At 38.2% G+C, this 25,755-nt stretch overlaps 1 protein-coding gene across 3 annotated transcripts in view; it reads left to right on the top strand.

Moving 5' to 3' along the window:
* HMGCLL1 (3-hydroxy-3-methylglutaryl-CoA lyase like 1) overlaps positions 1 to 24,798 on the top strand; it is a 136,088-nt gene extending 111,290 nt beyond the window's left edge. For 2 of the 3 annotated variants that reach the window (XM_081140142.1, XM_081140144.1), the window contains exons 8-9: positions 18,597 to 18,722; positions 20,348 to 24,798. In XM_081140142.1, coding sequence (XP_080996268.1) covers positions 18,597 to 18,722; positions 20,348 to 20,449 — 228 coding nt within the window. In that variant the 3' untranslated portion in view covers positions 20,450 to 24,798. The remainder of the gene's footprint in view (positions 1 to 18,596; positions 18,723 to 20,347) is intronic. The other variant, XM_081140143.1, reaches the window with a different exon arrangement.
* The last annotated feature ends 957 nt before the right edge of the window (positions 24,799 to 25,755 follow it).

Raw genomic sequence — 25,755 nt, 5'->3', positions numbered from 1 at the left:
AGATAAGTGTTCTGCCATGGGACAGATTTATATACGATTTCAAGGGTGTCTTTTTAGGCAGTTTTTTTCTAGCAAATGGATGTAATGTTTTCTTCAGGTTCCTAAAGAAATCTATGACTTATAAAGTATTTAGAACTGTGACTTAGAAGAGGCCTTTTTTTCATGTAACGAGAAGCATGTAAGCATGCTATTCTCTTTATGTTAAACATGCATTTTTAACTGTCAGGAAAATAATATCAGGAGAGTAAATATATCAGAAGCACAGAATATGTTCATTTAATCAGCAAACCTTTATAAACTGCCTGCCCACCCTATGTGACAGGTGTATATATTAGCACCCTGAATGCCACTTTATTAAAACTATTTTATATGGATCTCCTAAGCATCTCTCATTTCCTTTGTAATTAGGGGAGTAGCCATGAATTCCATTCGACCTCTTTAAGGGTATTTTTATAGATTCTAAAAGTAAGACTTTGAAGGGAACTACTTCAACATCTCTTTTCAAATGTGGGAAGTGGGGCCCAAAGAAGGAAAGTGACTTTTCTCAAGTCAAATACCGAGTTCCTAAAGAACTAAAAGCAAAACCGAAGGCTGGGTGGAGAGGATCAATGGGGCAGAAAAGTGGGGGACATCTCTAATACTTTCAACAATAAAGATACATTTTTTAAAAAATTAAAACCAACAAAAGCCTTTCTATCATGTTTCCCCAAACCTTTAAATAATGTTTATAAATACAGCAGATCCTTAAATAACATCATTTTGTTCAGTGTTGTTTATCATACTGATGAGATGCCCTCAGGAACTTATTTAATTCAATTAGCTTATGATAAAAGTGGTTTTGTTATATGTCATTTCTCTTAAAGTCACCGAACCTACTGGTGACATTGAGGACTTACTGTGTTTGGTGAAAGGTACAAAAACTTGGGTAAAATTAAGCTTAAGTGCTTTCTGTGAATTTCAGTGGCCTGTCATTTGTCTCTGGTGAAGGGGAAATGAGTTACTTGTGTACCAAAATGATTCAGTTTAGAGCTAAATATCCGCTTGAAAATAATACTTTTGGGTTTCTGTATGTTGAAATAGATAACTAGTACTCTGCATAGATAACTATACTGTGTTGCCCTTCATTTTGTCTAAAGATTTGGATTTCTCTTGTCCTAAGTGAGATACGATGCCTGGGAGAGTTCCAGCTCTGTCCACTTTCTAATACAGCTGTGTATTCATGTGCTAGCTCCCAAACTTTGAGGGAATTCTTCCTGGATGCGTGAGATGACGTGAGTAACTGATACAAGGTTAGGAAATGGCCTGAAATACTGAGCAAGAACAAACATAGTTCTGCTCAGAAATGCAGTAGTACTTGTGGATGTTCCATAGACATTAGCTCTAGTGAAAGTGACAATTTTAAGTTAAAGTTATTCTGTGATATAGCTGAAATATACGCACACACATACACAGGTAGCTATAGCTATGCACTTCTCTATATATTTATGTATAGCCGCCTTAAACACATTCATTAATGTAGCATGTGACTGAAATTTGCAAAGTATTTTATATATGTGTGTGTATATATGAGGACACATAATAATGCTGTATTAAAAATTCATCCTAGTAAGCATCCAGTTACTTATAATATTGTATCTTACTATTATATATGCCCCCCAACCCCATGAGCTGTCCATAGAAACCACTTAATAAATGTTTTAATAAATAGAGAATTAATTCTATTTGGGATATGTCTACCAAATTGTACTACACAGCAGGGGGGATTCAGCATTATTTCAGGGCTAATGTTAAATGTCAGTAAACAGGAAATTATTATTAACAAGTTCAGTCATTGGCCCTCTTTTCACTTCTCTTAAGGACTGCTCCCCTAGTCCCCACACTCTGTAGAATCTGCCTTCTCTTCAAGGCCAAATTCAGATGTCATTTCATCCATGAAACCTGCTCTGATTACCCCAGCCTGAAATAATTTCCTTCCCCCTTGAATTCACATTATTTTCCTAATTTACCTGAATTAGTACTTCTCCGTTTCCCTTTATCAGATCTTTTCTACCACACTGTAACTTTTTTTCAGTCAAGGGCTGTATTTTAAATATAGTGGTATGTTAAGCCTTCTGTAAGTGAATTAGTAAATCCTGGCTGATTACCTGAATTATTCTTTAACTTACATAAAACTGAAGGTGCTACTAAGAGCTATTATTCTGTAGTAATTTTGATGAAAGAGGAGGTCTCCCTGTGAAATCAGAATATATTCAACTAATAGACATTTGTGAAATTCACATTGCATTGTCTGGTAAGAAACAAAATATCTCCTATAATAAATTACAGGAGATTTTTGTTCAAGTAAACATTTTATTTGACAGGAAAGCGTAAACATGATCCCAGTTAATTTGTTCATACTTCATATAAGCTTTGGCTCATAGCATGCTTCCTAGCTCACTGTGGCTTACTAATAATCCAAGACTTTGTGGCCTGTCAAACAGCAAAACGCTCTGAGATGTGGAAGGAAGTGCAATGCCCAAAGATATTTTGAGTTCTATTCTGATTTATTGCAAAATTCTGATTGAGACACCAATCTGCTAGACCAGCGATTTTTAACCGGGGTGCTGCAAGAATTTTTAAAACATGCAACACCTGACCTATTTAGGGGAACTTACCTCTTTTCCCTTAGATTGTCAAATTAAAAAAATGACAACAGCCAGCACAACAATACCTATCCGATGGGAATGAATCAAAATCAAAATTATATATTTTTTGGCCAGATTGGCAAAAATATATTTTTTGGCGTACCACAGAATTTTAGTAGTTTATGTGTGACATGAGATGAAAAGGTTGAAAACTGCTGCGCTACCCTAATGATGACATGATCAGAATATACTTGTCCAAAGATATGGCCCCACTATGTGTCTGATGTGATTTTCTAACACTGTCTCCATGGCATGGTGGTCCCTCTACTGCTCTCTAACTACAACAAGCATTCTTCCTTTTCAAAGGTTTGTTCTGACCTTTTGCCCTTTTTCCTTAAACACTGTTATTTCAGACAAGTTCATAGTTCCCTTTCCAATTTCGTTCAGGTCTCCGCTCAAATACTCCTTTGTCAGAGGAATGTTCCTTGAAGGATTGGTGTAAATTGGCATCTCTCTCTCGTCACTTGTTTCCTGCATTATTCCTATCTTGTTATTTAACCTCTGCTTTCCTCTACCACCAGAAAGTTGGGTCCCTGATAGCACAATGTTTTATGCATTATTTTCTGCAGTTGTAAACCTAGTACCCAGAGGTTTCCATGTAGGAAATCATCAAATATCTATTCAGTGATGAGATGGGCACATGCCACTACTAGAGCATTAAATATTTTAAGTTTCCTAAAACAAAGACATAGTGACATTAGTGCTCAACACTAGTCAATCTTTTTATGATATTGAATTTTAAATGGAATATATTGAGTAGCATGTACAATAGGAATTCAGTGAATATTTATTGTTTGGTCTGCTCAAAAGAACACCTCCTCCTCTTCTAAGAAACTGTTCCCCTATTACTCCAACCATGTGGTTTTTGTGAGGGCCTAGAAATTATAGCATCCCCCCCTACACACACACACATACACACACACACACACACACACACACACACACACACACACTCCTCCTAGATATGTAAGTGGACCTGTGGCTGCAGTGCCAGCAATCTTTGTACTCTAGTGCACTTGGCTTCAATAATTGGTCCAGAGATGAACATGTGACTCAAGATAGGTAAATAGAATGTGACCAATTTTCTGGTTGGAGCTCATGAAAAAGTGTTTGCGTTTCTTATATAAAACTATGACCTTTGTCATAGCAGACATCAAAGGATAAAACCAACAACAGAAAACAAAGGGGGGAGGAGAGAAATGAAGAAAACTGAGAAAAGAAAGAGAAAAGAAGTGGAGGGAGGGAGGGAGGGAAAGAGCCAGCAGGGGACCATCGTCCTTAAATCAGCTCCACTAAATTCTTCCACATCTTACTTAAGCAAACCAATACAATTCTGTTGTTTTTTTCTTAAATAATTCAACCTAATCATCCTGATTAATACAGGATGATTTATAATATAGTAAAATTAATGGACAATATCTGCAGGAGTTTTTAGGATACATGTGGGGGAACAAATATCCCATTACAAGACACTTCTTTTATAATATTTTATAATGACTACCAATAAATGCAAGAGCATAACCTTAAAATGGCATTCAGGGAAGTTATCTTTGCAAGAGCCTGAGCTAAATGGGATGCAGTTACATGTCCTTCTGGTGAAATAAGTTGGTATAAGAATAGAACTCAGTTTTTTTAAGAGGACAGACAGTATATTCTTTAAAGTGTCTTCCTTTATTTTTTCTGAATCTACCTTTGACAAGAGCTAGGCAGAAGCAAATTCAAGCTTAAACTCCATAAAAAGGATGCTTGGAATTGTCAGGGTCCAGCCAGAAAGCAGGAGACATTAAGCAAGTGAATGTAGGGAACTGCTGACACAGGTTATGGGAGCTTCTGTGAAACCAAACGCTGGGGCAGCCCAGAGATGAGCAAGCTGCGGACGAGGCCATGGAAAACCAGGTGTCTAGGCGGCTCTTACTCTCAGGTGCTTACTCCGGATTGGCCGATCCGAAGAGTGGATGCCCCCCTTTGAAGGAGGCACCCCTGAGATTAGCAACAACGGGAAACCACCACTACAGTATCAGCGAGGCCCCTAAACTGCATGAACAAAGGAAGGGGACAGGCTTACTGGAGCCCAGGGCCCAGGCACGAGGAGGAGGCCGGAACCATGGTGGGCTTGTCCATGGTCGAGGGAGGGCACACGGAGCCACAGAGGAAAGAGGCTCTGCTAGAGATACAGAGAGGGAAATATTCTGGCTTCTCCCTCCCTCAGAACCGTCTAGTGGCCGAACCTGCAGGAGTCCAGTTAATCTGGGAGTTTGGGGAATGCAAGCCTGCAGGGATCAGTCCCGTGATAACAGAAGGGATGGACATGCGAGACCTCTCAGGACAGTCACTTGACCGTCACAGGGCTATGTTCTTTGGAAGTCAGAGGTACAGATGGAACCTGACTAGTTCTGTTGTGAGAGTTGTGGAGACTAACTTGCATTCTTGCCCAGATTGGATATTTGGCCGTATCAATCTGTGTTTTTTCCCCCTAATTAACATTGTGTATTTTTCTATGTATCTTATATATAATTTTTCTCCTTTGAATGTGAGGGAAATAACAATTTTTAGAACTAGTCCAATTCAAGGGCTATCTGCTTATCTATTTTTATTCTTAACTAAGGGTGACATTGAATTTGGGGTCATTGGAAATATTTAAGTAAAAAAAAAAAAATCCTAAGTATGTTATATGTTATGTGGAAGCTTTGGTAAGTCTAGTGGCATTGGGCAGCCTTGCTACAAACACCAAATATGTGTGGATTTGGCAACCTGCAGGAGAATCTTCAACAGTGTTTGCTTTTTTAAAAACTATGTTTTATGTTACTTTTTCTTGGCTATTAGCACTGGACATCACAGCTACATAACATCTGGAGGCTTATTCTCATGAAATCACTGTCTTTGCTTAGAATTTCTGTGTCATAGTTCAGATGCCAAAGAATGGACTGACTTCAGTAATGTGTTGCTTCAAACTACAATAGTAGAAGCTCTTAATATGTTAATTTTATCTGTCTGTGTTTATAACTATGACAGAATTACATGTTATTGAGCAAACTAAATTCAACATGCATTTATAGAAAGCCATAGGATTTGATAAAACCCTAGAGGCCATCAGTAGGACAATAGCTTCACTCACTAGAGAAGGGATTTTTCCTACAATTGTAGATTTAGGTTGCCTTACAATGCTTTCGGTGGCAAGGCGATTGTTATTTTGAGAGTTAACCCATTTAAATTTGGGCAGCATTAAATGACTAGAGAGTTATCCCTCATAATCAAGCACAATCTACCTCTCTCTGTTTCCTTCTGGAACCATGCAGAATATGTCTACTTTCTGGACCACATAATCATCTTGAGCTATGTAACTACAACTGCCCACCACTGCCTCAAACGTTGATTATATCATGTTTTCCAGATCTGTTGGTTTGCTCTAAACCTGCTTCATCTCTTATATATTCAATTGTAATTATACTCACTCTTGTTTTCCTACCTTCTTTGAATAGTTGGCTTCAACTGGAGAAAAACCCATTCCAATTTCATGTATTACTAAGCTTTCTTCTTTAAAGTTGTACTCACTGCTTAGAAAAATTAATATCATTGTTACCATAAATATCTTGTGAGATATTCTGATCAATGGTGGCTCTTGAGTAAGCAAGTTCCTTGCTAAGTTATTTAGAAATCAAGTTGAATTTGAGTTACTGGAAATGAATAATCAGAATGTGAGTGGTAATACTCATACAGTGATGTAACATTGTAAGATACTTTAAACTCCATATCTCTGTAAATATATGACAATGTCCACTTTAATGAATCCTCCAGTTTAAATGCCCCCAGATAAATATACACTAGTAAATGGCTAAATATATGTTAATCAGCTTAGTCATTTCTCATTTAAAAAACAGTGTCTCCTACTCCTCTTTTCCTCCTGTTCTTAAGAGTGAGCTAGTTTGACGGGAGTTTAATTACCATCCTGCCATCAGGGGTTACCTGGTCCATTGGCATTCGTAGTCCTCCTTGGTCACCCCTGAGATGGAGCCTTCCAGGACGGTCAGCCTCTGTCCTTGTGATGGTACCCCTAACCGTGATCTGTGCTTGTCCTGTACTCTCTGCACTTTCCACTGCCCCCTCGGCTTTACTGGGGCAAACTGGAAACTGTTGTATGCTTTCCATGACAGGTTTGAGTGCCCTATTGTCTTTGAGGTTGCCTTGACTCCCCCTTGCCGGGCACCTCACTTTGCCTTTGCTGCCCAGGAATCTCAGCCAGCAGGATGAGAGTTTCTGAGTCTTGTGTACAACTCCAGTATACAACTTTGGAAGCAGAACCAGTCTTCTCTGTTCTAGGGCTCCCCTAAACCTATCTAGAATTTCTATCACCCATTACCACCAACCACACCCCTATGACTCAGCAGAGAGGAGGCGCCTTGGACTCTTCTCAGGGACGCAGGAAACATGTTGTCATATCTTTTAAAATTATTTTACTGCCCAGTGGAGACAAATTCTTTGGGTTATAAGAATGCTTAACTATGAATTAGAGCAGGACTGAAGCATGAAATCACCCCAGATGCAGATGAGCAAGCAGAAATGGGTATGTAATGAGACATCAAAAAGAATTAATGTTCATTTCGAATTATCAGGGATGTTTCAAGAAACATGTGTTACCTATCCAGTCTTCTATAAGAAAGCAACTTCTACCTTTCACTAGTTGATGCTGCATTCCATTCCAGTTAATGGATCATCCTTCAGCTAGCTGTTAAACTAGAAGGTCACAATGCTTTTTGTTAATCATATCTTTTACTTCCATTATTCCTCATTGATTTAGATAATACTTTACTTCATAAACTTCTCAAATTTATTTCTTAAACATATTTATCCCTTTCACTTCATTTTAAATACTCATCACCATTAACTTGGTACATTGCCCTAATTTTCTAACTAGTATTTCTATCCACATGTTTCTCAACCTTCTATCCATCTCAATTATTGCTCCCTTGTTAACGAAACCTGAGTAAAACAAAATGCTGATGGTATGATTACTCATAAACTTTAAGTAGGTCTGTATTTCCCAGAGAATAAAGTTCATACCCTATAGAAAAGCATTCAGGGCCCACCATGATCAGGATCATCCACACCCCAGCACCCCTTACAATAAAAGTCTCATTAAAATCTCAGCATGTCCTTGGCCTGTTCATATGTGTCTTTCTCAATGTTTCTTCTCTGTAGAATATTCATTCTGCACTTTTCCACATCCTTCATCGCCCATTTCAGAGGCAAACTATTCGTCGAACTTGTTCCCCTACCTCTCCTTCCTTGCTCCACTACAAAATATAGAAACCCTATCACTAGTGTTTCTGTATGGCTTTGTTTTTAATTCTTATAGAAGCTATCACATTCTACCTTGTATTATAGCCCATTGTATTTATGGACATCATCTCTGCCAGGTCATTAACTTAATGATGTGTTAGTTACTACCCTTTGTTTCCAAGTGACAGTAGCCAACTTGAGCTACCTTCAGCAAAAAGGAGACTTTATTATGTGGATACCAGGATGTCTCATGGAAACCTGAGAGGAAGTACACAGACAAGTCAAAAGCAGAGATTTGGAAGCCTTTACACCTCATTCTGAATCTCAGCTTTCACCACTTACCAAATATGTGACATTCTGTGTGATCATGTTAAACATTCTGTGGCTCAGTTTTCTTATTTGTGAAATGAGGATAATAATAATAGTACTTACTTCCTAGGATTATTGTGTGGTTAAATGCATTTGGCACAGCTCTCATTAAATGTTATTTTAAAAACAAAGGTAGGGAGGAAATTAAAGCTGGTCCTCAGGAAGGCCTGAAAAGCTGTCTGGAATTCAGATGGCATTTCTCTGATTCAACTGTGCTTCACTTTACCTTTTACTACAGATTGAATTTCTTTGCTCCCTGTTGCTCCTGAAAAAAAAAAAAAAAAATTGCTTGTCCATAGCCTTATGCTGTATATCTCACCTCCAAAAATGATGGATTCTGTCTTTGTCTCTGCTCCAAATTGTGGGGGAGGACACTGACTGACCCGAAGGTCTAATGAACTGCAGCCAGGATTAATAAAAACCTCAGGGAGCAAACAAAAAACAGGTTCCAGAAAACCATCTTTATGATGAGGCACTTCTAAAAGAAGGTTTAGGGAGCAAACAAAATAGTGATCCACTGATGTGTTTTATTTCTTTTGGTATCCTTATTATGTAGTTCTGTGTCTCTAATTGAACTGTATCAAGTTAATTTATTACCGATAGACACACTTGCACCCAGGTCTTGATATTGCATGCATTATTTTTTTTTTATGCATATCATTTGTTCCATTATTTTAAAAAAATATTTGAATAGTAACTTGTTATGTTCTAGGTACTATATCATGTGCTGAAGGTATCTGAATCAGGTAGAATGAAGTTCATAACCTCATGAGGCTACTATATATTGCTTGCTACTTTAACTTTTGAAAAAAATATATGGTCTTGCTGTTATCACAATTGGTCCAAATAGTTTGTGCCAATAGATTAGAGAGAATGGATGGCGACAAAAGTAGTGCAGGGGCAATATCCACCCAAGAACAGGCAAAAGGAGATGATTCTGAGAGGAATCATCTGTAGAATTTGAATTGAATCCAAGAACAGAAAAAATAGAGCAAGGCCAGTCTACTTTGGGGAGTATTTTAGTTGTAGAGAAAAGGAATGATTGTGAAAGAAGAATATACAATTTTAAATAAGGCTCACTTGTCCTAATTACATGACTGTGTGTGTGCATGTATATGTGTGTATGTGTGTGTGTGTATATATGTGTAATAGATTTATATACATATATAATAGATTTTTAAAAATAGAAACACAAATCAACCCTGCCAAACATAGTATCCTGCCCTCTAATTTTCAATTTCCTAATAATCGCTTTTATACCATTAAATATTCTTTGAAAACATTTGTTTCTTAAGAGTTTATCTTACATAATTTGTTAACTGTTTCCCTCTTCTTGGGCATTTAACTTACGGACTTTCCCACTGCTGTAAGTCATTCTACAAAAACCAGCCATCCTTGAACATAAACCTCTATTAACATTTCTGGCTATTTTCTCATGTTAGCTTCCTAGAAATACTATCCCTGGGACAACAATCGCTTACTTTCTCAAGTCTCTTGATAATGTTGCTAAGTTGTTATACAAACTTTTCAGAAAGTTTAGGAAAGACATAATGAAGCCTTTTGATCCGTCGATGCCCTCTTCCTAATTCACAATCAAATGAAATAGTCCGTGGTTAGGGATGCGTCCGGCATGTGGCCCGTGCTAATTAAATGTGAACTATTGATACCGGGCAGTGGCCCACAGTCGTTGACCGTGTCCTACCACCCGTGTGAAGCAGGAATAGCACTTGCCTTCTCTGAGGCTCAGTTTCCTCATCAGTCAAGTAGGCAGGAACATATAACAACTCCCCGTTGACTTGGTGAGGTTTTATCCCATGGGAAGCATGTGGTGCGATATGACAAAGTAAGCATTTGGTCAATGTTCACTAATAGTATTATCTTCTCAGTGTCGCTAAAAATTGAGAATCCCTGTCTTTTTCTTCTTTTTTTAAATATATCTTTATTGATTTCAGAGACAGGAAAGGAGAGGGAGGGAGAGAGAGAGAAACATCAATGATGAGCGAGTCATTGATCGAGCCCGCAACCCAGGCATGCGCCCTGACCGGGAATCGAACCCCGATCGCCTGGATCCCAGGTCGACGCTCAAGCGCTGAGCCACGCCCGGCCGGGCGAGAGTCCCTGTCTTATCTGCTTTTCCTTCTACTTTCTCACCATGCCCTCTACGTGCACACTCCCATCTCTGTCTCAATTTTAATACGCTAAATGCAGGTAAGAGTAGCTCACTGGATGTGGTAAGGAAATGAAGAGGCAAGACGCACATAGGAAAACCTTTCTAAGGCGAGAGATGTTACATGAAAGCGTTAGTAACCAGTCACCATTAGCTCAGTCACCCCGCAACAGCAGTCTGGACGTCTGTCATTAGTTACATACCAATTTAGGTACGTACTTCAGTTTATTAAAACACTGGGTTTTGTTCATGTATGTTAACTGTTCATTATCTGTGGCTTATATAGCATGATATTATGTTCATAATACATATGAATAGCAAATAGGGTTCCACATCAGCTGGTACCCTAACAATACGTAGTAACTATGCAGAGTGCTGGTTGAGAAGCACCCCAAGGCAAGACCTGAGCTTATTGGAAAGATTGCTGGGACCAGTTAGTGGCATCTGGCCTGGCCACTGGACTAGAAAAGGACTTTATGTCTGGATAATTGCAGTCCTCTGTTGGAGGGCATATTGGCTATGAGGAACAAGCTGAGGAGAAAAATTTTAGAAAAATGAACATATTTTAAAATATTTTTTCCTTTGTGAATATTTGCCTTTTCCCCCAGATTAGCTTAAATCCAAAAATGACTTAAATCCAGAGTAACATAAATCCAGGTATTTTCCACTATCAGAAAATGTCTTATTTAAAATTAAATCTAACATTATTACAGATTTTTAAATAAAATTTGATCTTCAAAAGTAAAGAAAGTAGCTGTCATTTCAAAAAATAACATTACCAAAATTTTATGTTCCTTGAGACTTTAATATCCTCAGTACCTAAAATTTAGATTTCATTAAATATTGTGCAAAATAATTTTTTGCTCCTCTTACTGTGTTGCTCAGTTTTCTTTGGGAAAGAGTAAGATCTGACAGCACCCAGAACAAGTCAAGATGGTACTTTTCACTTAGCATGTCATCCTCATCTGGGCATCCAAGCACCATACAAAATTAACATTCCTCAGAATTCACCCAAGGGTGTAGTACAGAGAGATATGTTCGTAATGTAGCTACAGCCAGATTTTCCCTTTTCCAGAAAAAGCAGCCACTCTTTTATCTATTTTCCTCAGCGCTTAAGTGAGCACATATCAGGAGAGCTCGAGCAGGTGGAGCACACTAGATGAGCTCCCCAATTTTACCATATCCTGGGTTACTGGGTTAATAGCTCTAATCCTGAGCTTTGAGAAAAGTGGGAGCCAAGGACAGACACCTCAAGTCTTTGAGTTCTGGGTTTTTTTTGTTTTAGGGAGAATTAATTCCCTTAGCTCTAAAGAGAATTGTTTCTCATTTGACAATAATAAGCTACTTCTCAGTGACAGACAAAATATATAGTCGTTTCAATTTCAAGAGCTTCGTTTCATGAGGTGCTGGACTTTGTATTCTGAGTCCCTGGCGCATAGAACAGGCTTAATAAACATTCGAGTCAAAGGAAGAATAAAATATGTACCGAATGCATTGAATTACAGTTTGTGTGATACACCATTTGTAAATTTTTTTTCTTATTTTAAAGGAAAGTATTTATTTAAATTACATCAAGCTATTTATTTACGTGTTTGCCATTTTCTTGCTCTGGAACACCACGGAGTTGTAAATGTTTGACTCTATCTAGGTGGATTTTAGAGCTACATTGCCCCCCTGTGGTTACTCATCTAAAGCTGCCCTTTCCTTCCAAACAAAAAACAAAGGCTTTGTGTTTGCATTACATGGCGCAACACACTGCTTGTGCTTGCGTGTACACACACACACACACACACACACACACACACACACACAAACACACACACACACACACCCCCCCCGAGGAACCGGAAAGTCTGAAAGTAGTGCTTTATGTTTGGAGAAGTGCTGGAGGGAGTTTCTAAGAATAATTTCTTAATGTAGATAATCTCTTGTATGATGACATCAGCTAAGTAAGTGGCCCAATTATTTTCAAATATATGATATATAGTACACGTAATGGCATTTACTTTAATGCCACAGTTTCGATAATAAAGTACAAATATGTCCCCTTGTTTGTCATACAGAATTGATGAAAAGAAATAATATTTTTCTTCAGACCCTGTTCATAACTTGTTTACATAATATTAGCTGTTGTTTCTAGTGGAATAGGGAAGTAGATACAGAAAAAATATGCATAGGAAAATCAAGTTTTCTTACTAAGTATATGGGTAGTATATGGGTAACATTATCCATTGAGAAGATCCTTATTTCTGGGGAATAGAACTGCACATTTAATAGAGGACAGAATTTAAGGGATATTCCATAAAAAAGAAATACTTTTAAAGTACTGTGTGTTGTGGGGTTTTTTGTTTGTTTTTGAGAGAGGGAGAGCCTTTAAGTGAACTAATATCTTAATATTTTTCCCAGGTAATGTAGACTTTAATAAGCTTTCTGTAAGTTTGCTTCTTTAAACTTTAAATCCACATATTGCTTTTAGAATTGATTCATTTAATTTGTGAAGAGCTTACTGAAGGAGAATCTATGTCTAGAGCTAGTCTGATACCAGGAAAGGGAAAGACCATTTTCCAGGTAACCTTTCACCCAGATCGCACCTGCCTTTACCAGATTTGCAGACTAGCTCTTCAGTCCTAGGCCCTGGAAAGATCGATTGGATGCAAAATCATAAGAAATTCAGTCTTGGATTTCTTTGTGCTCATTCTCATCTATTTACTATCATATTACAGCAGGCAAAAGTTTACAGAAAACTTATTTTCAACTTCTATGTATAGTAATTAACATTCATTTTGGAGACATTGGAAAACAAAGACAAACAGAATTAAAATAAAATAAATTACCTATAGTCATACCACTCAGTTATCACACTGTTAGTATTAGAAATGCCATCCAAATCGTATTTTTTTTGAAAATGTGATCACGATTCTATATACTCTTATAACATTCTCTAACATGTTTCTTTTCCTTAACTACACATTTACATAGCATCAGCACATTTTATAGCTATGCCGTAATTAATTTAAATTATTTTCCATTATAGATATTTGAATTGCTTTCAAATTTTTATTCTTAAAAATGTTCTGTGATGAATCTATATATATATATATATAGGTGCATGTGTGAGTGGTGTGTTTAATGTACAACACATACACATTCAAAAAATATATAAAATACATATTAATCTGATTACAGGGGTGGGCAAAAGTAGGTTTACAGTTGTTCATATGGAAAATACAATAATTAATAATAATACAAGAGTAAACTCTGGACTTCGCATACTCACAGCTGAAATGTACTTTTGCCAACCCCTGTATTTACTTAGGGTTTGTGGACTATTCCTTGGAAGAACTTCTTTGATAAGAATTACTGGGATGATGGATATGGGCAACTAAGACTAACTGCTGATTAATTGCTTGCCAGAAAAAAATAATTACAATTTATTTTCCTACTAGTTTAAGTTTTCTATTTACCTGAAGTTTCAACAACCCTGCTTTTATTGTCATTGAAATTTATCAAAGTCTAATGCACACAGAAAGTTGGCCAATTCATAAGCTCAAACTTATGAGAATTTTCACAAACTGATATTGGTGTAACCAACCCAGTTCAAGAAATGGAGTGTTGTCAGCACCCAGGGGAGCTCTACTTGTGCCCATTTTTATTTACATTTCAAAGATTAACTACTATCCTAACCTCTAACAGCATTGATCATTATTTTAAAACTTATCTAAATGCAATCATAATGTATGCTCTCTTTTCTTCTTTCATACAACCTATTGTTTGTGAGATTTGTCCATATTGTTGAAGTTGTAGGGTTTTGTTGTTTTTTTTTTTTCACATTCTATTGCTCTGCACTACTTCATTGCTAATAATCTTCAAGCTGAAAGTGTAAAATATCAGTGTTTTAGTTTGTTCTCAGTCTTTGACTCAATGTGAAATTGATTTCCTACCTTCACTTGCTATTTATGTTTGCTCTGTTTTGACACTGGTTATTTATTGTTCCTCTCTCGTGACTCTGGTTCCTTTTATCATGAATAATCCTTTCATGTTAGCCACCCAGTAGGGCACATTAGTTGCACTCAGTAGGGCCTTTAGTTACAAGAGAAGAATGACTTGTTTTTCACCGTCTCCCAAAAGGCCAATTAAGACTGTGTCCTTTTGTCAAGGCAACAAGTGTCCTTTCTGCAGCCTTGTGACTGCAGGGCCTTCAACCTCAGTAGTGGGGAAATGAACATGATATGTGGATTCCAACCCTCATGGTGGACTGAAGCCACCTTTCACCCATCATGCTGGTACTGCTAACTTTGGCTACCTCATACCTTTTTTTGGATCTTCTTTCAAAAACTGCTGTCTTTCAAAAGTTGACCAGTCATGCTTATATTTTTGTTGCCCCAGGGTACAGAGCTTCTCTAAAATTAAAGCTGACTCAAACCCAGGACTGATAAAGAACAAGATGGATGGAACCTCTGCCTCAGGGGTTCCCGCACCTAGTTACAGAGGAATCACCAGATACCAATGCCTGACCTATTCCCAGACAGGAACTGTGATTTCATTGGTTTGGGGAGAAGTTTGAGTGTTAGTTTTGAAAGGTCCTTCGGTGATTATAATGGGTAACCAGGATTGGGAGCCACTAAAACTTCTGTCTTTGTGAGGGATAGATTAAATTCTACTGAATTGATCAATTGTAGCCTGTAAGTAAAGAATTCCTCTGCTTGTTTGATGTCATGGCAGACTCCCAGAGAAGAGCCAGTATCTTAACATTTGTCTTTCCCAACTACTGGACAATACCACAAATTTCATTCCTAGAACATAATTTCTTATACTTATTATTTTGACCCACAGCAAATTAGATGTTCCATGGATGAGTGCTTCAGCTGGTCACTTGTTAACACCTGAATGTGCTCGAGCTTGTCAGGTCACTCTGTGAGAGAGGCTGTGGTAATGGAAGAAAAGCTATCGAGACCTTCGTATGTTGAGGAGTATAATCAAGAGAACTGAAGGTGCAGAAGCAAACATTATATTTGTAAACTTGTTTTAGGTCCCAAAGACATCCAGGGCTTCTGGACTATGGTTCAGTTCAGTCCTTGTGAGCCTTAGAAAACATCAAGTCTCATGAGGGAGAAACTAGAAGAGGGGTTTAAAAAGCACAGCCCCCTTGCCTTGTCAAAGCAACACAGGAGCCAACAGAGAGAGCTCCCAATGACCAAATCTCAAACAACTTGAGCAGCCCAACATGTAAAGTAATATCGGATTATAACCCAAAGTGAAAAATAAATACCTATGAGTCCCTACTGATATAAACAAATATTTGAAAATATAATATGGGAGAATAGACCAATCGCCCATATAGGAGAATGTCAAATAATTTATGTAGATATTATCCACTCCTTAAGTGTGTGTTGTACATAGTGACTTTTTTCCAAAGAGTACAGTATGGAAAGTGGGGAGTGGAGCTTCATGTGCAGGAACCTGGAAAACACTACCTCAGCCGGGCGATGAAGGCTAATCCGTCATAAGCTATTTCTACAGTACATGTCTATTTGGGTTTCTGAACTCAGTTCCAGTGGGGGCAGGGTGGAGGTTTCCCCACCCAAACCAACAAATCTATACTCATCACCTGGTGCCCTACCATTCACCTTAATCCTGATGCTGCCCCTCCGCAGGTAGAATCAGATTCCACAGTTTAAGTGTTCAGTCCTGCAAGCCTGCATTTCCTGCCTTCAGATGCCAGTTGCAAGCCCACGTTATCGTCTGTGCTTCTAGAGGTCCCCACTACCCCCTCCTTGACCTTCAGATGCCTGTCACAAGTGCAGGTTGTTCCCTGTACTTCTGACAGACTTTCTATAAATGTGAGGTTCCTACAACTCGCTCCTTGGGTTCAATTAATTTGCTAGAATGACATAGAATTCAGAAAATATTTTATGTACTAGATGACCAGCTTATTATAAAAGGATGTAACTCAGAAACAGCCAGGTGGAAGAGATGCACAGGATGAGATATAAGGAAGAACACAGAGCTCCCACGCCCTCTGCAAGCACGTGACCCTCCCAGCACCTGCACGCGTTCACCGACCTGGAAGCCCTCCAAAGTCAATGACCAACCTGCAGCCTTTCTTCTCCCGAGAGGTCAGAGGTGGGACTGAAAATCCCAACCATGGTGGCTCCACTGACAACAACCAGCCCCCATCCTAGGTTAGATCCCAATATCACCTCATTAACATAACCAAAGACTCCTTTATAACTCTCATCACTTAGGAAATTCCAAGGGTTTTAGGCACGCTAGCCAGGAACCATGGAAGACCAAATATGAGAAATTCTATTTGGTCATCTGAATGACCAAATACATATTTTTTAATGAATCATAAAATATCACAGCACCCTTGGTGTGAGGAATTAAGAATCACCTCTCTTATCTTCCTCATGAAACTCCAGAACTCCAGTCTAACCATGAGGAAAAATCAGACAAACCCATACAGAAGGACATTGTACAAAACACATGACAAGTATTACTCAAAATTGTCAAAGTCAACAAAGCAAGCAAGTCTGAGAAACTACCACAGTCCGAATGAGCCTAAGGAGGCAAGAGCACTAAATGCAATGTGGTCTTCTGAAGGATTTCCTAGAACAGAAGGACGTTAAGTTAAAAACTAAGAAAGTCTGAATAATGCATGGACTTGAGTTAATAATAACATATTGATACTTGTTCATTAGTTGTGACAACTATACTGTAATAATGAAGATGTTAATAGGGAAACTGGGTGCAGAATACATGGGAATGCTCTGTACTATCTTAACAAATCTTCTGAAAATCTAAAACGATTCTAAAATAAAAAGGTTATTAATAAAGAAAAGAAAAAGGAAAGAGTGGTCCCCAGAGCAGCAGTGAGAGCAGCATCTGGGATCTTGTTAAAAATTCAAATTCTCAGGTTTCAGCCAAGACCTCCTGAATCAGAAACTCTGGGGATCCAACATTCTGGGCATGGGGATTCTGGTTCTGTGATTGAGAACTGCTGATCTAGCAGGTTGGCTGAGAGCTCTTGCTTTCAGGTGCTTCTCATTTTATATGAGGTCATGTTACTTTTTCTTTAATGCCCAGGAGTGAATCAGATATGGCCTCCTGGTAGCTTTCGATTACCCAGTTATCATCTTTCACAGAGGAATGATACGCCTGCCACTCTTGTCCTGTTATTCAAATCTCATCTCCAGGGCCCTTTTCAGGCCCTGTTGTGCTCATGTCTTCCAGCACAGGCAGGTCCCCCCTCCGTCTCTGATGTTCCCAGACACATGACGTGTACCAACTTGACTGTTTTCAGAGGCCACAGATCACAGCAGAATGTGAATTCTCTGGAGACAGAGGTGACCTTGAGCAGCATATGTGATCCCTCTGTACTTGAGTTTTTTTGTCTGTGATTTGGGGGTCACAGAAGAGCATCTACCTCATGGATTTTTGCGGATTGAGGGTTAATACTCATAAAGGTGTTAAGAATAAATAACCAGCACTTAGTGAAGACCTGGTAAATGTGAGCTGGTGCTATTATTAGTAGTGGATGTCCTGCCTCTTAACTATTTCTTCACTTCTCCCAAAGCAGCAGGGTTGTGTAAAATGATGACTCAGTAAAGACTGGGTGAATGGAGCCCACGAAAATCGTGTTTCAAACAGTGACGCTCCCACTACCAGAGTTCTAAGGCACCTTGATTTTGAGTTGGTCTGTTAGAAATATTTCATGTTGTTTATATAATGCTTTTAGGATAAAGCTTGAAACTTGGGGTTGATGAATATATAAAACCTAGGTGTGAATGCATCTTACTTCAAGTTTTACCCCCTTACAAACAAAAGTGTGCTGCTACCAATGAAAACACCATCCCATTGTTGATCTACTATTATTCTAGTTCCTGAGATCCTTAGTAGAGTTCGTTAGCCTAAAAAATGAGATTAAGTCAGAAAAGAAAGCAGCACCCCAAGGACTGTTCTAGCAGCCGGTGGGTAAGTGAATGTTTGAATAATGGTCCAGATTTTGCTTATTTGCTCTTTGCAACAGGTTAAATTGAAATATAACAACTCAGATGCCAGAAATATACAAGCCCTGGGTGTTTTGGTTTGTTTTTCAGATGGGGATCAATGTGGTGGACTCTGCAGTCTCGGGATTAGGTGGCTGCCCTTATGCAAAAGGTGCTTCTGGAAATGTAGCCACTGAGGATTTGCTATATATGCTTAATGGCCTGGGGCTCAATACAGTAAGTTAGTTTTACATATTTTAACATTCATGCATTCTTTGCAGATCTAGATTGGAATGCATCTCAGATGAGAAGCAATTTTCAGGTCAAAGTTTTTACTATACTTTTGCTATTTGCTAAAATGCACAGTGGGAAAATGCAATAAAAAATCTTTGGGGAGCTTTATAAAGTAACTTATTGCTATAGTTCAATCACCAATAATGCTACCATTTCACATTTTTATAGTGCTTCATGACCTTCAAGTGCTTTTATTTTAATGTTTTATCTGATTTGGTTTTACACGCTTTGTAAATTAGAGCCTGTGTCTTTCCTGTTATGATTATTGTTTTCACAGTTTGGGGGGTTTTTTATAGATGTTTTCCTTGGAGGAAACGGAGATCTTGATTTTCTCACAGTGACAACTAGGGTTTCTGGCAAAGAGCCCAGGGCACATTTAACATGGTCAGTGGAAGAGCAGAGCTTGCCAATACTTAGCATGTGAGACACTGGACGGCAAGAACCGTCCCTTTACAAGTGGTACCTGAAGTCACATGCTCTACAATAACATCCACCTACATCAGCACCTTGTTTTGCCACATGCTTGTTAACATGACTGACTTAGTCTATAAGGCAGATTTTTTTAAGGGGGAGAATATAAAAGGCAAGAAAAACAGTTCACAGATGATTAGAAGTTCATAATGTTTTCTGAGATGTAAAAGCATCATCTGGATTACAAAATGGGATTTCCTCTCTTTCTCTCAAGTCCTAGAAATGAGGAGTATGCCTTGAACGTGGTCTTTGTACTCCTCTGCCTGTCATACATGGATTTACCTAAGCTTTCAGACACTACGACCTCAGGCAAACAAGTTCCAGATATTTATTAAATACTGTTCATTTTATTTGACCTACAGCTACCTCCTTCAATAGCATATCATTAATGATGTTTCTGAATATGGTTTAAAAATTTTTTAAAAAGACATATAGGAAACTTGAATGTATAAACAAATATATCTTTATTGATTTCAGAGAGAGAAAGGGAGAGAGAGAGAGATAGAAACATCAGTGATGAGAGAGTCATTGATCGGCTGCCTCCTGCATTCCCCCTCCTGGGGGTCAAGCCCGCAACCCGGGCATGTGCCCTGACTGGGAATCGAACCTCCATCGCCTGGATCCTAGGTCGATGCTCAACCGCTGAGCTGCACCCAGCTGGGCCAACTTTCCTGTATTTCTTACAACTTTATCAAGTTTCTTTCTTAGTAAAGAGCTATTTTTTCTCCCCAAGTCTTTATCTATAAGCTCCTCTAAATTATTATTTTAATTGCCTTTCACTGGCATTTTATAGATTGTTTCTAGTTCCATTATTGTCCTACCTAGAATTCAGGTGTCAACCTGAATTATACTGATTTATTCAGGTGTGGCCAGCCTGTGGTTTTTATACAAGGGTCAAATTCAACATAGGTTTTAATAAAAAAGAAAAATCTAAAATGTTGACTACAAAGGTTGCCCCCAAATAAAAAATAAGCAATGTTGGGGGGTTTTTTTGAGTCATTTTAAATGATTAAGTAACTTAAAATTAAAACAAATCTGGTTTTTCCTCTTTCTCCCAAATCCCTCTTCCCCTCTGGTATCCCTTCTTTTCTTAACAGGGTGTGAATCTTTACAAAGTGATGGAAGCTGGTGACTTTATTTGCAAAGCTGTGGATAAAACCACAAACTCTAAAGTAGCACAAGCCTCCTTCCATGCTTGACATGAATGAATTTGCGACTTGAGGTTGAGAAGATCCATTTCAGCTGCAGATATTCATCAAAATACTGTCAGCTTGTTCTGAAATGTGAAGAAATAGACAAGAGTGGGGGGAAGAAAGGTACTTTCAAAAGAGTATAAGTGGACACATTTCGAAGTCAAAATAAGGCCGGTCATCGGGTAAATTGCAAGCTGAAGCTAATAATAAAATTTGTAGACATGCCTTTGAACATGGAGAAAAGTCTACTCTTTTGGTCCTATAGAAAGAACTTTTTAATTTAGTAGACGTGAAAATTGACTTCAGATTTCCCTAAGATTTCCCTAAGTCTCAAATACTGTGTGAAATACTTAATCAAGCTGGCTTAGCACAGTGTACATGCTGTCAGTAGTTTATGGGCCCTGCATAGTGTGCGCAAAGTGTGTGGCCTCAATACGCGTTATGCCTCTGGATCTCAGCTTCCCATTTGCCAAGTCAGTTAAATTATGGACCAAGCGCCAGATCTCCAGCCGACCCTACATAATTTTTAGCAACAGAACTTCTACATTTCAAGTGTGGCTAACATCTGTTAACTATTTCAATGACTTTATCTTGTTCCAAGAGGCTGTGGTCAATGGCAAGACGCCATATCCTGGAAACATATTACGACCTCCCGTGTTTGTTACATGCTTCCAGTTTACCATACTTTTTCTTTCATCAGCTACAGTAAAAACCAGCATGGTGTTACTCAACTGTTGAGAAGCAGAAGGCACAACTTTCATCTTGCTGTCTAAACTGCAGTGATGAGAAGAGATTGATACATGTGCCATAATCCACATTTGTAATTTTCAGATCACTTTCCAATTGTCAGAGGAAATGTCATTGTGTCCATGTGTATTAAGCCAGTTTTTAATTCATGAAATGAATTGTTTTCCATTGATTCGGGGTACTTTGATTAAATCACATCTTTTTTTGTTGTTGACTTTTTAATTGTTATTTTTAAGGTTGAAGTGGCTGAAATTTTATCTTTTGTACTAGAATGAATTGCCAGAAATAGCAGAAATTAATACATCAAGTTGAGAAGAGGAACAGGAGGACTGTGTTAAGAAAAACATTTCTGTAACCTATGCAAATAATATAGAGACAGTATTATTACATGCGGGTCTAAAACATCACTTCTATTATTTATATAGACTTCTCCAATAATATTGGGTGATCTTATCTTTGAATAAATTTGAATATAACTTGAAATATGAATGTGAACATTGTGGGCTTTCTATTAAAATTCATTAAACCATTTAAATGAAAAGGAATTCAATAAAATAAGAGAAGTACTGATTACAACTAAGGTACCTTGAAGGATATATAATAAGAAAAGAATCAGGAGGGAAACATATTGGTAATTGACAAAACAAAACTCTATTCCATGGAAGAGGCCAGCTCATCGGGCTTGCAATGGCTGGTATAGCAATAAAAAAAGGTGTGGTCCTGAGACCAGCAGCGTTAACAAAGTAGCCTGCTTTCTCCAGGAGTTCTAACCAGAGGAGCCTGGATCATCTAAGAGTCAGCTTACAAAATACATATCATTAATGTGTGTATACTCCACAGATGAGGGTAAGCAATGGAATACCAATTCATTAGGACACAGTTAGAATTTACTAGAAATACAAATTCTTGGGCCTCAACTCATATCTCCTGAATTAGAAGCTCTAGGTTGAGGCCCAGCAACCTGTGTTTTTGCAGGCCCTCCAGGTAATTCCCAGGCACCCTAAAGTTTGATAATCCTATTCTAGGGTGAATTGCCTTTCCCAACAGTGACTCCACCCTTGCAATTGAGTAAGGAGAAAATGGGCAAGAGTCTGTTTATTGCATGCTCTTCATTCACACAACAAGGCATCATTTCAAACCAACACTCACAGTAATCCAAACGACCATATCATTTCACATTTCCAACATGAACAGGGCTTACAAGGGAGAATGGAGTATGGAAAACAAATGTCAGCATCCCCTGCCACATTCCTCCTGGGGACTTTGTGTTCCAGCTCCATATGATGGAAGAGCCATGTGACCAGGCTTATCAGAATTTCTGTAGAAGGCTTGGATCTCAGATCAATTCTACCAATTTTCTATATATGACATCTTTCAAGCTCATAGTAAGTATAAAAGAAAATTAAAGTGAATGCTAGAGAACAGTTGGGATAGCCAAAAGGGAAGATTGAAAATAATGAGCCCATTAATAGAAAGAGACATTGTCACCAAACTGCATTCATTGTCCCTGTGAGAGAGGAGGTTTAATGGACTTACTGCATTCCCTTCAATCTCCAGTCTTTTTTGGCACCATCTGATCTATTACTCAATGGCTGTACAACCTTGGTCAATTTACCTAATGCCTTTAAACTTCACTTCGAACCTCGCTTCCTTCACCAATAAAACTTGGATTATAATAGCCCGTATTTATACAGCTGTTAGGATTTCATGAAATAACGCTTCCAAGTGTTTGGCAAAGTGCCTGGCGCTTAGTAAGTGGTCAGTAAATGTAAGCCATCATCATTTTTATTATCCCTTATAGTGGCACTGCCTTGGCCTGGAATCCTTCCTCCATTAGGACTTGTCTAACCTTCAGGGATGCTCTCGTAAAAGATCATCCTTTATACCCTTCTATGTAAAGAGGCATTATCTTAAAGAGCCTGCTTGATTCCAAACGGACAGCTCACCATCAAACCCCAGAACCACGTAACCTTAAACTGACACCAAAGTCCCATACTTTACATGCTGTGCGCATCACTGAGCTATGCATTCTGAACTAATTCTCCATATGTCTTATAACTGTAGTTACAGGTAGGGACTTACAATGAGTCTTTTACTGAATAAACCTATTTGAGGAGCATCCATATTCTGCATCACTTAAAGTCAGGAATTTCACGAACATTAGGCATTTATCCCATTCTTTTGGCAGCTGGGCCAGTCAGCAGGGAGATCCATTGCCACATGAGTTGCCAGTATTTTCTCGGTGGCCTGTCTTGTTAGGCAGGCTCCTCTTTCTGCAGAATAGCATTCCATATGCTTCCATTATGAAGCTGTGTGCTTAGTTGAAAAGGGCTATTCTTGCTTCCATGGGAATCATCTATCCTCTGCCCTGAGTCACAGTATCAAACATATGTTGCTTATGGAAGGGCTTATACCCTTCTAAGAATCTGGAAAAAATACCTCGAAACTTCTGGTAATGTTTTCATCTGAACTTCCTTCAGCTAGTTCTTTAAGGCCCCTTTCACTGGTAGAATAGACAAACACGTCACAGGAAGCCAGACCATTATCCTAAAAAGCTGCCTCTCAGCCACGTTTTCACAGTGGCCTCTATCGGGACACGAATGCCGATGTGTTGGATTGCTGGGCACACATTCTGGAAGCATCCTGAGAGGCTTGTGGCCTTATAAGGAAACTACCTGCTTTTCCTAGCAGTGTCATCCATTTGGAACAGGATTATCTGGGAGTCAGCTGACAAAATTCATATTCTAAATGTGTATATTCTAAGAGGGGAAGCAATGGAATTGGAGTACCAATGTTCGGTTCCTTTTTAAAATTTTTGAAAATAGTTAATTTAGAAATATTTCTGTTGTTAAACTGTTGCTAAAAATATGTATGTTCCTCCATAAAATCTTTCTATCCATTTGGAAACATTGGAAAAGGGCTGTTTTACTTTGTCTGAAAATCTCAGTAGTTTTTTTTCCTAAATGTATTTGTTAAAAATATAAAAACTAATTTCTTCTGATAAGTTTGCAAGAACAGCTGATAGACATTAGGCAAGCAGCAGTATATTTATAAACTTCTTTTCTGTGAAATTGGTAGATGGGATTTGAAATCGCGGTCATGATTTTATAAGTGTAGCCCCAAATGCACTTCTACTTAGATTCACATATCTTGGTATCTTCCTCCCCTCCCCCAGCTTTACTGACATATAATTGACATGTAATATTGTCTAAGTTTAAGGTGTACAACACACTGATTTGATACAATTATATACTGCAAAATGATTACCACCGTAGCAGTTAGTTAACGCCTCCATCACATGACATAATTACTATTACATTTTTGTGGTGAAAACATTTATGAGCTATTCTCTTAGTGACTTTCAAGTATATGATACAGTATTATTAACTATTGTAATCACCATAATAGAATGGTTGTTACCAGGGGCTGGGGAGTAGGGAAATGGGGAAAACGTTGGTCAAAGAGTACAAACTTCCAGTTAGAAGATAAGTCCTGGGGATTGCATATCTGGATCTTTCTCATAGCAGCCTTAACACCAGGATATCTATTACATTTGTATAAAGAAAAATGTATGTATTGACCTATCCTTAAATAAAAAAGAGCATGTCCTTGGTTTTGTTGGCTCTCATGTTCATCGACGTTGAAGATCAGAGGACTTCAGGTTAAAATTATGAGCAATGAGAAAGTAAAGAGAAATATGTGATGGCATGTTAAGAGCATGAGTGGGTATTGAGTGTGTGTTTCTGTAAGGGGTTTGTAGACACACGTAAAGGATGGTGTCCAACACGGACATTGGGAAGCTGTCAGTCCTGCTCTTACTACTCATGTGACTAGAGGCCATTCCCTGGACCCACTGGACTCCTGTAGCAGAACTCCACCATCACTAGGCATTTAATGTGCGCAGGCAAGGTTATCCTCCAAAGTCATCATTTGGGAAGCTGTACCATGCATGTCAATGACGTTATCTTTTAGAATTGGAATTTCACCAAGTCCCTTCCATATAAAAAACTAAGTTTCACTTATACTCACAGTCTGCTTTTATATTATGCTGATATTCTTAATATAGTATTAATATTTTTTTATTTTGTTTATATTGTCATATTAACCACTATAGTTATCTACAATATTTCTAGATTTGTATTCAAATGATATTCAATTATTTCTAAAACTCAAATCCAGACTGATAAGAGAAGTCTCCAACTTTCCAGGTAATTTGAAAGGATGTGTCAAATTTTTCTAAAACAATTTCGGTGAGCTATAAATAAACACATTATTTTTACGGGCAGAATGTTTGAATAAGCGTCCATAGTTGCAAGGCAGTGACTCTGAAGGATTATGCCTTACTTATATCTTTAAGTTGTTTAAAAATCATGTTATTTTATTTTTTATTTCTCATAACTCATACATAGCACCATTTAGTATATCTAGATGAATTAGAGCTGGGCTTTAATGATACATGGTTTCTCAAGATGAGTGGAGGATTCTACCTTATATCAACTATCTAAAGAACAAGCATTTCTATAGGGAGTAGTGCTGTGGTCAGGATTTATTTGCTCCCTAGTTTT

The sequence above is a fragment of the Miniopterus schreibersii genome, assembly GCF_964146895.1.
Source record: "Miniopterus schreibersii genome assembly, chromosome: 6".
In the NCBI taxonomy this organism is placed as follows: Eukaryota; Metazoa; Chordata; class Mammalia; order Chiroptera; family Miniopteridae; genus Miniopterus; species Miniopterus schreibersii.
Note: the sequence above shows the minus strand (reverse complement) of the source record. Positions and strands in the feature narration are given on the sequence as shown.